The sequence below is a fragment of the Oryza sativa genome, chromosome 5 (genome assembly GCF_034140825.1).
Source record: "Oryza sativa Japonica Group chromosome 5, ASM3414082v1".
In the NCBI taxonomy this organism is placed as follows: domain Eukaryota; kingdom Viridiplantae; phylum Streptophyta; class Magnoliopsida; order Poales; family Poaceae; genus Oryza; species Oryza sativa.
Window position 1 is genome coordinate 20,947,671 of NC_089039.1, and position 15,694 is coordinate 20,963,364.

At 41.2% G+C, this 15,694-nt stretch overlaps 1 protein-coding gene, 1 long non-coding RNA gene and 1 pseudogene across 2 annotated transcripts; all 3 read left to right on the top strand.

Annotated features, from left to right (window-relative positions):
* Positions 1 to 2,118: 2,118 nt before the first annotated feature.
* LOC136356552 (uncharacterized) lies at positions 2,119 to 3,099 on the top strand. Its single transcript, XR_010741419.1, has 2 exons — positions 2,119 to 2,657; positions 2,815 to 3,099. It is a non-coding gene; the product is annotated as an uncharacterized lncRNA (long non-coding RNA).
* A 3-nt stretch (positions 3,100 to 3,102) lies between these two features.
* Positions 3,103 to 4,103, top strand: LOC136356677 (uncharacterized; annotated as a pseudogene).
* A 676-nt stretch (positions 4,104 to 4,779) lies between these two features.
* On the top strand, positions 4,780 to 8,700 carry LOC4338850 (F-box protein SKP2A). Its single transcript, XM_026025660.2, has 5 exons — positions 4,780 to 5,121; positions 6,078 to 6,368; positions 7,112 to 7,460; positions 7,535 to 7,676; positions 7,969 to 8,700. The coding sequence occupies exons 2-5, from the start codon at positions 6,109 to 6,111 to the stop codon at positions 8,346 to 8,348; spliced, it is 1,131 nt and encodes a 376-aa protein (XP_025881445.1). The 5' UTR covers positions 4,780 to 5,121; positions 6,078 to 6,108; the 3' UTR covers positions 8,349 to 8,700.
* The last annotated feature ends 6,994 nt before the right edge of the window (positions 8,701 to 15,694 follow it).

Below are 15,694 nucleotides of genomic sequence, written 5' to 3' on the forward strand. Positions count from 1 at the left end.
TGCAGTCGTTGGGACAAGCGTGAATTCTATGGACCTCTAACCCCAGTGGACACAGAACCTGCTTTGCTTCGTATGTCGTCTCGGGCAATGTGTTCTCAACAGGAAGCATAGCCTTCAAAATTCCTAAATGATCTGTGAAACTCTTGTCTGTCCATCCACTACTTGACTTCAGCTTCATTAGGTCCAAGGTAACTGACAACTTTGTGTGTTTTGCTTTGCATCCAGCGTACAGAGGCGTCTCGGAATCACTTACCAACCTGCTGAACTTCATTCCATCTCTCTCATTCTGGGCTGGGTCCTCAACGTCACGTAACATGTCTTGCAGCAGATCGTGATCCACATCAACCATTTCACCGTCCAATGGAGAAGGTATAAACATGTCATGCTCATCTTCATCTTCCTGATTATGCGCACCACTTCTGTCTGCTGCTGCTCCACTTCCTGATTCTTGCTCTCCATGCTTCACCCAACATGTATAGCCCTCCATGAATCCTCGTTGTATCAGATGACCGTGTACGTCCTCTCCTCTATCAAACATATTCTCATTCTTGCAATCTGCACATGGACAACACATGTAATCACTGTTTCTTCTTATCCGATCCTCCTCCGCGGCGTTCATAAAATTTATTACGCCCTTTCTGTACTCCATATAATGACGTTTCAAATTTTTGGCATACATCCAACTTTGATCAATTGCTACAAAATAAAAAAAACAAATTAGAGGCACATATTATAATATCAGTATTGCAAAAGTAAGACGTGATGAAATTGCTCAATTAATGATTAATATTACTCACTTGATTGATCCATTTTGATCACCTACAGGAATTTAATTTCTGTTTTCCTTGGAAAAAGGACAAAAAATCGCCCCCTACAGCCTCCCACCAAAATAGTGAACAGTGGGATACAGTTACACTAGGTGGTGGGGGGTATTTATACTGTGCAACAAATATCTGTAACGACCCTAAAACAATCAACCGTGACGGGCATACAAGTAATCTCTATCGAGCCTTAATAAAAGGCCGTCATAAAAGAGTGTCATCTGTGACGGGCACTAAACTTATCTCAATCGGGCCTCTAGTTGGAGCCCGTCACAGATGACCCTCATCTGTGACGGGCTTCTTTTAGGGCCCGATTGAGATATGGAACCCTCATCTCAATCGGGCCTAAACTATAGCCGTCACAGATTAGTGTCATCCGTGACGGGCTTTAGTTTTATGCCGATATACTATGGCTGTGCGACCATATCTCAATCGGGCGAAACTTCGGTCCGATTGAGATTACTTCCTTGTGACGGCCCGCAAATTCCAGTCTTGTTATGGGCCGTCACAGATGGAAGGATCTGTACTAGTGTACTTCCTCCGTTTCACAATGTAAGTCATTCTAGCATTTTGTACATACATATTGATGTATATATGTCTAGATTCATTAACATCAATATGAATGTGGGAAATGCTAGAATGACTTACATTGTGAAACGGAGGTAGTACATGGATAAAACCATCTTAAAAACAAGTGGTTATCCCGCACGTTGCAGTAGAAAAATTTAGAAATACTTGTATCTAACATGAGAGAAATCTAATGCTTATAATTTATCTAGGCGATATGTATGGTTTTAATAGATATTTAGATTTATAGTAATAACTACATCTACACTAAGTGGGATTTAAATGCACATGACACATGAATGGTTGATATCAAAGCATGCGAAAGATCCAAAGGCTATTTGGGGGATTCTGGGATCCTTTGTAACCTACATGCTTGTAAAAACACTATCTCTTTTCTTTTGAAATGAAATTAGCAGAGCTTCTGCCCTTTACTCTAAAAAAAAGGGGTTATATGCATGTCAAACTTTTGGTTCCAACTATATATGATATATAAATATAAATACTATCTCCATAATGTAGGCTACTCTATAATATTTTTTAGATTCAGCACCTAACTTTTATCGTGTTAGTCCTTATATTATTTTTGTTAGCAAATTAATTAAAACTTTACAATCTAAACCCTATATCAACAAAAAAAAAAGTCTATATATGTGCCCTCAACCTACTGGTGAACCCACGTGGCCACGTGCCACCCTCTCCTCTATTTCCCCCCCCCTCTCTCTCTTCCATCATGATCCCCTTCTTCCTCCGGTCACTTTTCTGGCTGAATCTTGCTCATGTCCCTTTTCTGGCCACCTCACATCATCGTTGCCAAGGTCGCCGAACAGATCAGGTCGCCGTTGCCACCCCCTCCTTTGTTTTGCCGTCTGTTCCCCTCCTCTCTCTTCTTGTGCACAGCCGCCTCCTCTTCTCGCTCACCACCATCGAATGACTCAAGCGCCGGCGAGGTGGTGATGAGCGTCAACCATGTGCCTTCACCGCCAATCCACCTCCTCCGCCTTGTCGATAGGAGCTGTGTGACCTCGTCTTCCTCACCAAGGTCGCCATCGACGGAAGCTATGCAACCTCATTTCTCCTCGATCTGGTAGTGCTGGACGTTGATCCGACGGGAGAACGGCTAGGAAGGCAGTGTGGTCCGACGACGATCAGATAGGGGGGCCCAGTAGCGAGTAGATCATCCCAACAAGTATCGTGACGAGATGGATCGGAGGCAGCTCCTGCCAGTGAGCTTCGAGGCCGATGATGGTAGCGATGGCGTGGATCCTCCTGGTAAGTTTGTTGTAGATTTGCCTCTCCTCACTCTGGCCATCGCCTATCCCCCTCGCTAGTCATCACCTTTTCCCCTCGACATTCTTTCCCATCGTACGCCTTTCTGTCTCCTCTCGCTTTTACCATGCGTTAAGACAAAGCCACCCTTTCTTCACAGGGATCCGAGCGTCTTCATTGGGGAAGGAAAATTGCGTACGTGGAGGAGAGTCTCCCGCATAGATGGTTAAGTCCAAATGCCATACCGCTATAGTGTGAATGGTCTAACGGTACCACTATTTATGTTACTCTATATCATTTCCGTCCTTTGCTTCGCACGAGGCCACCTTCGATGGTACGATATGGTTTTTTAAAAAAGTTTAATCAAATTTAATAAAAAAATTAGTAATGTCTAAACCACTAAATTAGTTTCACTAAGTTTGGTATTGGATATATTTTTTGATAATATATGTTTGTATTGTGTTACAAATATCACTTCCTCTATCCCACAAAGATTGACGTTGTAAAGATTTGGCAAAATTTTCTATAGGACACCGAAAGATTGCGGCCTTTGCTGTGAGACACCCGAAGATCGTGTATTTGCTCGTGGACAGTGTAAAAAAGTGGTAATTAGTTGCTGGACACTCCTCCCATTATTTTATTATTTCCGGTCAAAATGGAGAGATAAAGAGCTGTGTAAGTACCAAAATGCCCCTAGACACGTACTGTTCTTCCTCTCTCTCCTTTTCTTTTCCCCATTCTTCCTCGCGACCGCGGCTGGCCTAAGCCGGGATGGCTCGACCACGGTGGGGCGGCGGCAGCGGCGCATCGCCGGGGTTCACCACCGACGGCCACCTCCGTCTGCCAGCTCACCCCGTCCCCGCCTCTCCTCCCCGCCGTCCTCGCTTCCTGCAACGGCCGGCGCGGGCCGTTGGGGCGCAGCCGGAGGTGTCGTGCTCCCGCCGTGGCTGCGATCCTGCCCCGCCCTCGCGCCTGGCTATATGCTACATACACGCCCACCGCGCTGCTGGCGGCAGTAGGAGGCGGCGTGCCCGGCGCGACGCACTCCACGACGGCGGCGTGTCTACCCCCACGCTCCCGCTTGGCTATACGCCGCGTACGTGCCCACCGCGCCCCGCGCGGTGCACCCCACGGCGCCAGTGGTGGACCTGCCGGTGTTTCCTGACGACGCGGAGGAGTGTGCCGGTGGGTGAGGCTGAGGCAGCCGACGTGCGCGGTGCTGGAGGGGAGGGCAGCGAGGAGGCTGGAGAGGGAGTGCTCACGGAACGGCGACGACACACGACGGCTCAGCCGTGGCGGAGCTCGGCAGCTCGGCGGTGGCGCAACGAGAAAAAGATGAACCGAGAAAGAGGAAGAAGAAGAATAGAGAAAGAGAGATTGACAAGTGGGACCATGGGCAAACTTATCTTTAACCAAAGTTTCTCTCTTCATTTTGACCGTAAATAATAAAATAATGGGAGGAGTGTCTAGTAGCTAATTACCACTTTTTTTAGTGTCCACGAGCAAATACACGATCTTCGAGTGTCCCACAATAAAGGTCGCAATCTTTCGGTGTCCTGTAGCAAATTTTGCTTAAAGATTTTGATACAAATTAGCCCACAATCATAAATTACCAAATTGCCCTTGATTTATCGTTGTCCTCTGAATGCTTGAGAAAAACAATGAATTGTTTACTTGCACTCAATTCAAATGGGTGGACCAGAATAATTCTTTAGAAGTACTAATGACCTTGAAAAACTAACATGACAAACTTTTTGGGACATCTTATAAATTGCAAAACAACCATCTTTATATGACTGAGAAAGTACTACAATTTATCATAAACTTGATAAAATATAAACAAATTCAATTAAGAAAAAAAATCAAAATGACTAATAATAATATAAGACGAAGGAGTACTCTAGAACGTTTCCGTCGTTGTTTGCTCCGCCACGAGGGCGCGCTACACTCCCGATGTCACGTGCGCTGCCCTCTCGATAGCACGAGACGAGGTCGCGTTGGCGTGATACGATACGATCACATTCACTACACACGAGTTAAAAGAAAAGAAAAAAAAAAAACACCTCCGCCTCTGCCGTCCCGTGCCGCCCCAGCCCAAAGCTGCCCGCGAGGCCGCGTCGTCGTCGTCTCTATCCACATCCCGCGCCACGCCCCAGGACGAGCGGAAAAAAAGATTTCGCCCCCATCCGCCGGGCACTCGCGCCTCGCGAGCCGCGTCCACCTCCGCGCGGGCGCCACGCCACGCCACGCCCACCCAAACAGCTTCGCTCGCCTTCCTCCTCTCGGCCCTCGCCGCGTCCACCCCCCCCCGATCGAGCCGCCCTCCCCCTCCGCCTCCCGCCTCCGCGCGCGTTTAGGAGGGGGTCGGGAGGCCCGAAGCTGGGCCGGCGTCTCCGCCCCGCAGGGTCCGGGAAGGAGAGATAGGGAGAAGGGTCCTCGGCTCCTCGCGCCGCGTGCTTTGGACTGGGTGAGTTGATTGTTCTGGTCTTTTTTTTTTTTGGAGGGGATTTTCCCCTTTTTGTTTTGCTGAATATTTTTCCGCGAGGATGGATTCATTCCTTGTGTGGGGGATGAATTGGAGGAGCTGGCTAAGCTTTGATTTACCTATGCAAGTCTGGAACTCGGTTTCTTTCTTGGGCTGTTTTTCCGAGGGAGCCTCTTGGTCTCCGATTATTCCCTAGATTTTCGGCTTTCATTTCGATTGCTCCGCGATTTTGGAGCCTTTTCCCCATGGCTTTTCGCGGATTATCCTCTCGAGGCCTCGATTCCTGCTATTGGGTCCTGGAACTGGAGACATAGGTGAACAATTGAAGCTTTAATTAATCACCAAATTTCCCTATGTGTTTCAGCGCTTTTCTAAGCTCCGCCATCTTGGACCTAGAAAGATGCCATTGACGCAGTTTTCGTTCTTGTTCATGATTTCTCTCAGTTGCCTCTCTGGTGTTCCCTTCCATCCTCTTTCTTGAGAAAAATCTATGCCATGTTGCTATTAGTAGGTGCTTTATGCTTAGGAGTAGTACAACTTCCCTCCGATCCGAAGGCTCATTCAGGTTCTTGTATGCGCGCTGCATAAGCAAAATCAGAGGGTCCAGCACATCTCGTTTCGTTTTGTAAGCCCTGAATCTGTAGCGTGCTTCGATTTTTTTTCAGTGGTCTGTGCTGTTTCAAGTTTCTCCTTGCACGACTGTACGTTATGTAATTTAGTTATGTGCTTTTCCAAAAAATTTGCTCCACAGAAATAGCCTATGCTTGTGCATTTCTATTATGAGTTTATGACCTTCCAGAGTTGGTGGTGCCTGTATAGTTGTATGGTCTCTAATAACTGATGCTATCATTACCTCTCGCAGGTCCGTAAATAGGCCGGTCGTTGGATAGCTTATCTAGGCTTATCTAATTTGCTGATTACTTGTCGGGCAATTGCAGGAGTAGCTGGTGCTAGAAGTAATTTTTGGAAATGGTTAGTGGGAGGTCAGCAAATGGGGAATTGGATGCATGCTTCAGAAGCCTCATGCTTTCGATCAGCAGCGGGAGGGGGCAGGCTGAAGGTGGTGGTGCAATGCCAACCTTGTCAGGCTGGAAGGACCTTCCTATTGAGCTGCTTCTGCGGATCATGTCGATAATTGGAGATGACCGGATGCTTGTCGTGGCATCCGGTGTTTGCACTGGCTGGCGCGACGCGCTGGGATGGGGGCTTACTAATCTTTCCCTCTCACGGTGAGCAAGGTTTTTATCCTTCAGTGTTGTTCTTTCAATCGATGGTTATTGTCTGATTGGTGTGACTTGTGTGGTGGCGTTAACTTTTCGTGACATAACGTCTATACGCTGTTGGTGTAATGGTGGGAAGATTTGGATTAGCTTTGATCATTGAAAATATTGGATATGGCACTACCACTAGAATATATTCCAAGTGTCTTAGAACACACATTCCTATGCATCATTATTCAACCATGTCGTACTATTAGAAAAGTAGAAAAGCCCATGTGCTTAGAGCGTTAGATTTGGGTCTGTGACTGCTGTAGGTTTTTCTGCAACCCTATGCAGTTTCATGTACGCATCTTATTTTACCACTTATATTGTCTGAAGGCCTGAAAATCCTAAGAACAGACTTTTCTTTTCATTTGAACTGATGTCCAAAGCAAATCCAGCATATATGCTATAGTTAATATAACCCTTAACTATTAAAAAACTAACATGAGATGGCCAGGGCAACATGCTTCACCTACTTGAATGGAGACTAGTCACTATTTCTGCTTAGGGACACTAAGCCACTGACAAGTGCTTTCTATTTGTATTCTCATTCTTAGATTAATTAACATGTCTCTTTGATGATTCCCATCATGGAGTACATGCTACTAGTAGTATTTCAATCTTTGCAAGCATATTTTCAAATGGTATTTTCTTTGCATTTCCAAGTTTTTAGTATCTGTTAGTTGACCTGAAAATTATACCATCTGCAGGTGCCAGCAGAACATGAATAACTTAATGATATCACTTGCTCACAAGTTCACGAAGCTTCAAGTTCTCACTCTTCGCCAGAACATACCTCAGCTTGAAGACAGTGCAGTAGAGGCCGTTTCCAACTACTGTCATGATCTACGTGAGTTAGACCTTAGCAGAAGTTTTAGGCTTAGTGACCGTTCCTTGTATGCATTAGCCCGTGGCTGTCCTCAGCTTACAAAATTAAACATTAGTGGATGTTCCAACTTCAGTGACACTGCCTTGACCTATCTTACTTTCCACTGTAAAAATTTTAAGTGCTTGAATCTATGTGGTTGTGGGAAGGCAGCAACCGACAGAGCTTTGCAGGTACTCCCTGTTAACCCATTATTTTGATAACATGTTTGATGAACTTCCATTGAGTTTCTGTGATCTTGATGCAGGCCATAGCCCGTAATTGCGGCCAGCTGCAATCATTGAACTTAGGTTGGTGTGAGGATGTCACAGATAAGGGAGTGACCAGCTTGGCATCAGGGTGTCCTGATCTCAGGGCTCTGGACTTGTGTGGTTGTGTTCTTATAACAGGTAATTTGCAGTATTTGTATATCTATTTTTTTGTGACCTTTTTCTCTTCATTCATTGACGAAAAGAAATAAGATGTCAGTTTGAGTGCTAGTCATATAGATTACTATAGTATTATATTAGTTTATCAGGCACCTGGCTTCTTTGTACTATTAAAACAAAGTTACTTTTACGAGGGTTGGGACTTCCATAGTTCAATTGTAGCTTCTAGCAATCATGGGCATCCTTTTTTAGATAAGAAAGATTAATTACATCCCCGGTCTCAGCAATTTAATCCTGTTCAATCATATTGCAGATGAGAGTGTGATCGCTCTTGCCACTGGGTGTCCACACCTGCGATCTTTAGGCTTGTACTACTGCCAGAACATCACCGACCGAGCCATGTACTCCCTCGCAAACAGCCGGGTCAAGAGCAAACGCAGGAGGTGGGACAGTGTGAGGAGCAGCAGCTCTAAGGAAGAAGACGGTCTCGCAAACCTGAACATCAGCCAGTGCACGGCCCTGACACCCCCAGCGGTCCAGGCGGTCTGCGACTCCTTCCCGGCCCTCCACACTTGCCCTGGGAGGCACTCCCTGATCATCAGTGGCTGCCTCAGCCTGACGTCTGTCCACTGCGCCTGCGCCCTCCACCCGCACCGTGCTGGAAGAACCATGGTGCCTAGCCACGCATACTGATGGTGTTTTGGGCGCTTGGTCCTGGTGAATGCCCTATTGCCTGGTGGATGATGAGGTGTTCCTTCCTGGCCTAGAGGAAGAAGCTGTGTGAATAAACTCAGAACTCAAATAATGTACAGTAGGACTCTATATCTGTAGGAATGATAACCATGGAGTGGAGAATGGCTGGAGAGTTGCGTCTCCCCTGCCATTCAGGCCACTGACTGCAAACTACTACAAAGATGTGTGTGTGTGTGCTATGTAGCGGACTTCTATTAAGTGGCTTGTCTATTTGTGACTTGTGAGCAGGGGATTCAATGTTTTGCCACTCTCTAGACCGGAGATTTGATGATTTGCTATCCCGAATTCCTAATTCACACTCCCTCCGTTTCAAGTTACAAGTTATTTATTTACTATATTTGTCTATAAACTTTAAGGTCTTGTTTGGATCCTCCGGGCTATTAAATAGCTCTACGGAATCTTGCTATTTAGGAGTATTAAACGTAAGTTACTGATAAAACACATTCCATAACCCTTGGGCTATTTTGCGAGATGAATCTAACGAGATATATTAATCCATGATTTGCTACAACGATGCTACAGTAATCATCCGCTAATCATGGATTAATGTACCTCGTTAGATTCGTCTCGCAAATAGACAAGGGGTTATGGAATGGGTTTTGTCAGTAATCTTCGTTTAATACTCTTAAATAACTCTTAAATAACAAGATTCCAGAGGGCTATTTAATAGCCTGGAGGATCCAAACAAAGCCTTTGTCAAACTTGAAATAGTTTGGCTTTGACCAAAGTCAAAACGTCTTATAACCTAAAAGGGTTGAGACTCGATAGAATCCCACATTTCACTGGCAGTGACACCTTAAAAAGTGGCAAATCATCAAATCAAATCTGGTTAAGGATAACGCCCATAATGCATAATGCAAGTTCCATTTATGCCCACATGAAAATTTGGAGATAAAGAGCGGCCATTCTAGGACATATTCCCTCAAGTCAAATAAATAACTTTTATAAATCCGTAGTTAATATGTTTAAAATTTTGACCATGTCTTTGAATATTTCAATTCAACCTTTTAAAATGGAATGGTTATATTTATCTTAAAATTAGTTTGAAAATATTAACCTTTGCCACATTTTCTTATAGGTTTTATACAAGTAGTTAATAATCTAATTAGTGTGTTCTCGACGATTGGATCACTGTATTTATCTATGACAGAATAAGGTTGTTAAAATCACAATCCTGGATCGGAATTATAATCATATACATAAAAGTCGCAAAATCGTAGATTCTACCTATATAGAATCATAGAATCGGGCATCTTAATTAGAATCGTGAAATTGTAAAATCATATGATCGAATTGAGATTATGACAATCTTAACTAGAGGTAGTACTAACCGAGCCCATCGCTTGGATTGTCTTTCCATACATTCTACGTTGATCAAGTTGAGTGAAAAAACATACATTCCTAAGCAATGGCGATTTGACAGAGCTAAAAAAAAAAGAAGACAATTCGATGATCCAGGAATATTTTCATTGTGAGAATTAATCCAACTACACAACCAAACAACCAATCTACAAACGAAACCAATTAGGAAGATATACCACATTTTCTAGAGAAAATTTACAGTTCTTGAATGGTACCAAGAGGTTTCAAAATTTTTAGTGCAATTTTTTTTTTACCTCCCTAGTATCATATCTCGGTACTACCACATTTTACACTACCATCTAGTACTGTAAAGTTGATTCATTTCCTAAGTATGAAATTTAATGTCTTGTATTTTCATACTTGCTCTGTTCTCAAATAGAAACATAGCTAAGATTCAGATTTTATACATAATATAAGTATTTCTAGGACAATGATTGCAATGCACATCAATGATACAATACATAATATAAGCTTTTTATAATCAGATTTTAACCCTCACAATTGATGGGCTCTAAATTTCCTTGCAGATTTTCATTTGAGGAGCACAGAAGCACATCCCGGATATTAATTGTGCCATTCGACTGATCAGAAGCGACAAATTAGGTCAAAGGGGTCAAGCAGTTAGCTACGACTACGAGATCAGTCCGAAACTCACATATGTGGCGTGAAGCCGGATCGCTGGAACACTAAGACCTATTTGATAGAGTCCTAACTACTAAATTAGAAGTTAAATGTAGAGTGAAGTTGTGTAGCAATCTAAATTTAGCTCCACCTATTTAACCTTTTTAGTTTATTTTGTGAGAGCGTTCTAACCAGCGACGCTAATATTTTAGTTGAACTACAGCTTCAAAAAAGGTAAAGTTAGAGCTGAATATGTGAGAAGACAGACCCAAAGTCGGCGCCGAGACGCCTGAGATAGAAGGAGAAGCCATGGAAATTCGCTGCTTCTTGAATTGAAAATAACGCGACTCTGACCGATACATCGATTTATTTTAACCCTTTATTTTACGGCGCGAGTCTTGGCAGGAACCGGCCGATCGAACTCTTGTCCGACTCATCCATGGTAAACAATTGATCCGCTACATTGGAGTCGGAAAGCTCGAGCTCTCATCGGATGGCCTATTCAGTTAAAGAAGAAGCCAAAATTTAAATTTTCAAACTTAATTTTAACATTGTTGAGATATTTTCAACGTGGTTTCTTTTTTAGCATTGGCTTTTAAGTCACCGAGAATACATATATAAAAATTTTACCTATAAATTTATTTTTATTCTCTAATAAGACGTTTTGGCTTATTACGAAAAAAGGCAAACGATGAGGCTCTCGTGCGGCGCAGCAGTGAAGTTGGCTTGGTGGGCTGGATTCTTGGCCCAATTAACATTTGGAAGCGTTGAGGGGAAGCGGAGCTGTTGCTACCAGCCTTCTCCATCATCTTTACACCCTTATATTTTCGTTTATACTTATTAGCTAAAATTTAAATGTTCAATTTTAAATTTAGAATTGATTTTGGAGTATTTTTATCAAAGTTTGTTTTTCAGCTTTTGCTTAGATCGTTAAGAACACGTATATAAAAATTTTATTTAAAAATTATTTTTCATTTGTAAATATACCGTTTGGCTTATTCTACCGATGGGGACCTTAATCCACAGCCCACGTTCCTCTATTTGTACGAGGCTGTAGGCGCTGTAGCAATAAATTGAAATTGTATTGTTCGTTTCAAGTAACTAACTCCTGCTGAGCTTATCCTAGCTCACTGAAGATATTCTTCAAGTAATAAGAGCCTGCCTGGCAGAGCTAGCTTCAGCTCAACCTCTCATGCTCCTGGAGCTGGAGTCTAGTTAAATAATTTCAGCTCCATCTAAAAGTAGAGTAGAGTGAGTTAGAGTACTTTTACCAAATGAATTAGAGATGTCAAATTGGGTTCATGAATCATGCTGCTTCACAACTTCACAATAGATCAATTCTTAGAGTTAAATTTAGAAGTTAGAGCCGTACCAAATTTAGAAGTCTAACATTTTTTTAGACTTTCAAACTTTAACCATCGATTTTGTTTTAAATAACGTTACAATAGACGATAGTGTTCTTTTAGGCAAACCTGCAAATGTATTTTATTTTTGTAATTAAGCACTTTTAAAAGTTTAATCAGACTCTTGAGCGTCAAATATTTATAACCGGGTAGTATATCGACGAACTTGTTTGCTAATCCATCAGTAGCTGTCAGGGAGTGAGAACGCCCAAGATCGAGCGCGAGATCGAGATGACACGGAGCGCCGCGTCGCGGTCGCATGATCGATCTCGTCGGCAACTCGATCGAGATCGCCTCTAGTCAAATGCTAACTAAACAAATGGAAGACTCGACGTCGATGCGTTCGCGATGTGCTTGGCTAGGGTCAGAGCCCTTGGTTGCAAGGCGACGATCGATGATCCTACGTCGAGCTCGAATTAAAAGCCGAGACAGACAAATCCTAATACGATTTAGTTCTGGCCACTGGATCACCCACCCTTCGAATCAGGGCGCATTTAATCATCTTATTAGGTAATGGTTGATCAATTAGCTGCTGTTCGGTGCCATGAACGAGAGGGAATTATCCAACCTTTGGATTAATTTGTTAGTTTTTGTTTGGTCAAGACTCAAGAGCCTTCTACGATATATACGTTTCCACTGATTCTTGCGTGTCTAGTTGTGGAATTATAGATCAGTTTCTTTCTTTCTTCCAAGTGGAATGAGGAGTAATCGTCAATTAGTACTTTTACTCAGTTGATGATCCATCTTAAAATCGTCGTTGAACTGAAAATCTAAGAACTTGTTAGTTGTTACTGTACTTGCTATAGGTTCGAAGGAGAGCCACAATTCTGAACTGCTCAGATCGTGGATGCAGGAATACCTCAATTTTGCTGTCAGAGAATTAATTAGCAGACGACGTGTGTGTAATCACATCAGTAAATTGACTGCAGCGTCATATTCCCTCCATCCAAAAAAAAAAGACAAAACCTGAGTTTCCGTGTCCAACTTTAACTGTCTGTCTTATATGGAATCTTTTTATAATTTATATTTTCATTGTTGTTAGATGATAAAACATGATTAATATTTTATGCGTGACTTGTCTTTTTAATTTTTTTTCATAACTAGGAAGGTAGCCCGCGCAAATGCGCGGGCATGCATTGTACACTAAGTTTGAGACACTAAAAGCGATATATTAACCGGAGAACATCTACCCTGATTTCTCCGTAAATTGTTTTTGTTAGCATTAGTTGCTTTCACAATTTTTAACCTATTAGCTTTATATTATATCATATTTAAGTAATATCTATACGCAGCTATTTATAATCTTCTTCGTCATTTGAAAAGAATTAGGTAGACTTATTTTCTTTAGAAAATATCTCAACGAAAGTAAAAGTAAGTGTAAAGCAAAAGTAGTGTGTTTTTTTTTATTGCATATATATATTATCATGGTTTATTAGAGGATGAATTTGGTGGGACATAAAGCTCCACTAAATTTTATATAGCCTAATATGATTGATATAGTTTGAGAGACAATCTATCTATAAACATTTCATGTAGAGTGGGTAAGAGGTTCTACGCAATCTAACGTGAATATAATTGCATAATAATATTTTTGAAATGTGCTGTACCATGAATACACGTTTGTTTTTCTTATATAAGATAGATCTAACGATTAAAAATAATGGTTTCACTGGTTTAAAAGGCATAGGAGTATTCAAAAAATGCAGCTTAAAAATTATGGTTGTTTTAATATCCAACATTATTTTGAATTGAACATAGCTTAATTGGTTATGTTCCTTTGGTGGAAATTACCCACTCGTGTAATTTTTTTAGTGGTCCACCGAATTAAATGAAAATCGAAGGTGGGATGTTTTTCTTTTTTCTCAAAATTTGTAAGGTTTTCTCTAATTTATTAGAGTGCCACACGGTAACTTAGGAGCATTGGTAGGAGTCTCACGTGGCGGCTTAAGAGTTTTTTAGGAAGTTTAATGGATTTTTCATATACAATAGATAGATACACTGGACAATACACATGCAGCTTTTGCTTGCTTGTTCTGAAGCTGAACATTACCGTTATATTATCATGTTATACAGAAAGAAAATTTACCTTTATCTTTACCTCCATATAATTTCTATTGCCTTATCAAGTAGAATTTGGTACAGAATAGATCATTTCTATCTTAAGCTCGGAATGATATATAGGTGGACAAACAGCTAGGATATGACTCATTATTTTTTAAGTAAATCTTATTTAGTTATGCATGTTTTGTGATGCATCAAACTATGGTATAATCTATATTTTGTTTTTCCTCATAATTCAGAATTTTTAGAACTTTTTGAAGTTCATAAATCTGTTTTAGTTATGCATGCCGGTGAAGTGATATATAATGAAATAGTATATAATGTCACTTTTCTTTTAATAATTGTTCATATATGTTTGAATAACATGTAAAGGGTATCAACAAAATGTAAATGAATATAATTTTACAAGTTAAAATATAGTCAACATGTGTCTTAAATTCTAATTGTGATTTCAATCATAAATAACACAATGGTACAAGTAGATCAAAAATTGAACGTATAATTTAAAAGTTAAAAAGTTAGTATTATTTAAAATTTACCGTTGCAAATAATATGTATTTAGAAGTATGCTTTTAAAATTTATTGTTGCAAAAGCTTTCATAAAGAGAGAATGGGAGGAAAAATACGTAGAGGATTTCCTAAAAGAAAACGGAGAGGAGGATAGATGTCTTTTTTTTAAGATGAGAAAAAATAAATCTAATCTAATGGCTTGAAGTGTTATGTCCACTAATTTTAATAAAAAAAATTAAAGGGTAGATGTTTATTTTTCAGGATATATGATTTAGATGTTACAAATGTTGAAATTTTTTTAATCGAATTTCCCTCGTTAGCTAATATAGGAAAAAGGAATTATATGTAGAGGGGAGTAATATAGGAAAAAGGAATTATATGTAGAGGGGAGGGAGAGAGAGGGGCGTACGTGGGGAGAGGGCGAACGTAACGACTGAGGGGGGAGAGGTGTGGAAGGTATGTTGGGGAGAGGGCGAACGTAACAACTGAGGAGAGAGGTGAGGAAGGTACGTGGTCTTTCTTTCCATCTCTCTGTTTATATGAGATTAAATCTAACGGTTAATATAATGGGCCCATCAATTTAAGTGAAAGTGGATGGTTAGATGTTCTTTTCTCAGGATTTATAGTATTTTTTTAATTTATTAGAGTGCCACGTGACTGCTTAGGAGCGTTTGTAGATACTACATGACGGTTTAGGAGCGTTTGTAGGAATTCTAATAGACTTTTATTATATAATTATTAATATTAATTTAGGTTTTATGTCATGTGAGTAAAAAGAAAAAAAGAGGAGGGACATGGGGCCAGCGTACTAAATAATATCTATAATATATGAAAAATATATAATATAATATAATATATTATTGGTACGTACATATATTTTTTATATATATTGGCTAGAGTTAATATCTATGGGCTGGAATAATTAATTTGGTTTTTATTCTTGTGAGCGAAAAAGAAAAGAAAAGATAAAAGATGAACGTGGAGCCGTGTATGAAGTACGTATGTACTTACGTGCACTATGTGGGTTATGTCACTAGAACGGATACCCTCATCTCAATCGGGCGGTAAGCCCCATCTCAATCGGGCACAGCGTCCGTCACAAGCTAGAAGTCACTGATGTGAAGAGTTATCTCAATCGGACAAACGGCCGTCACAAATGAATATATCTCAATCGGGCCCTAAGTAAAGCCCGTCACCGATAGTTTTGACCCAGACGACCAGTCAAACTATAGCCCGTCACAGATGACCTATCTCTATCGGGCCACAACTAGGGCCCGTCACAGATGACTACTAACCTTTATCGGGCCTAAACTAGAGCCCGTCACAGAT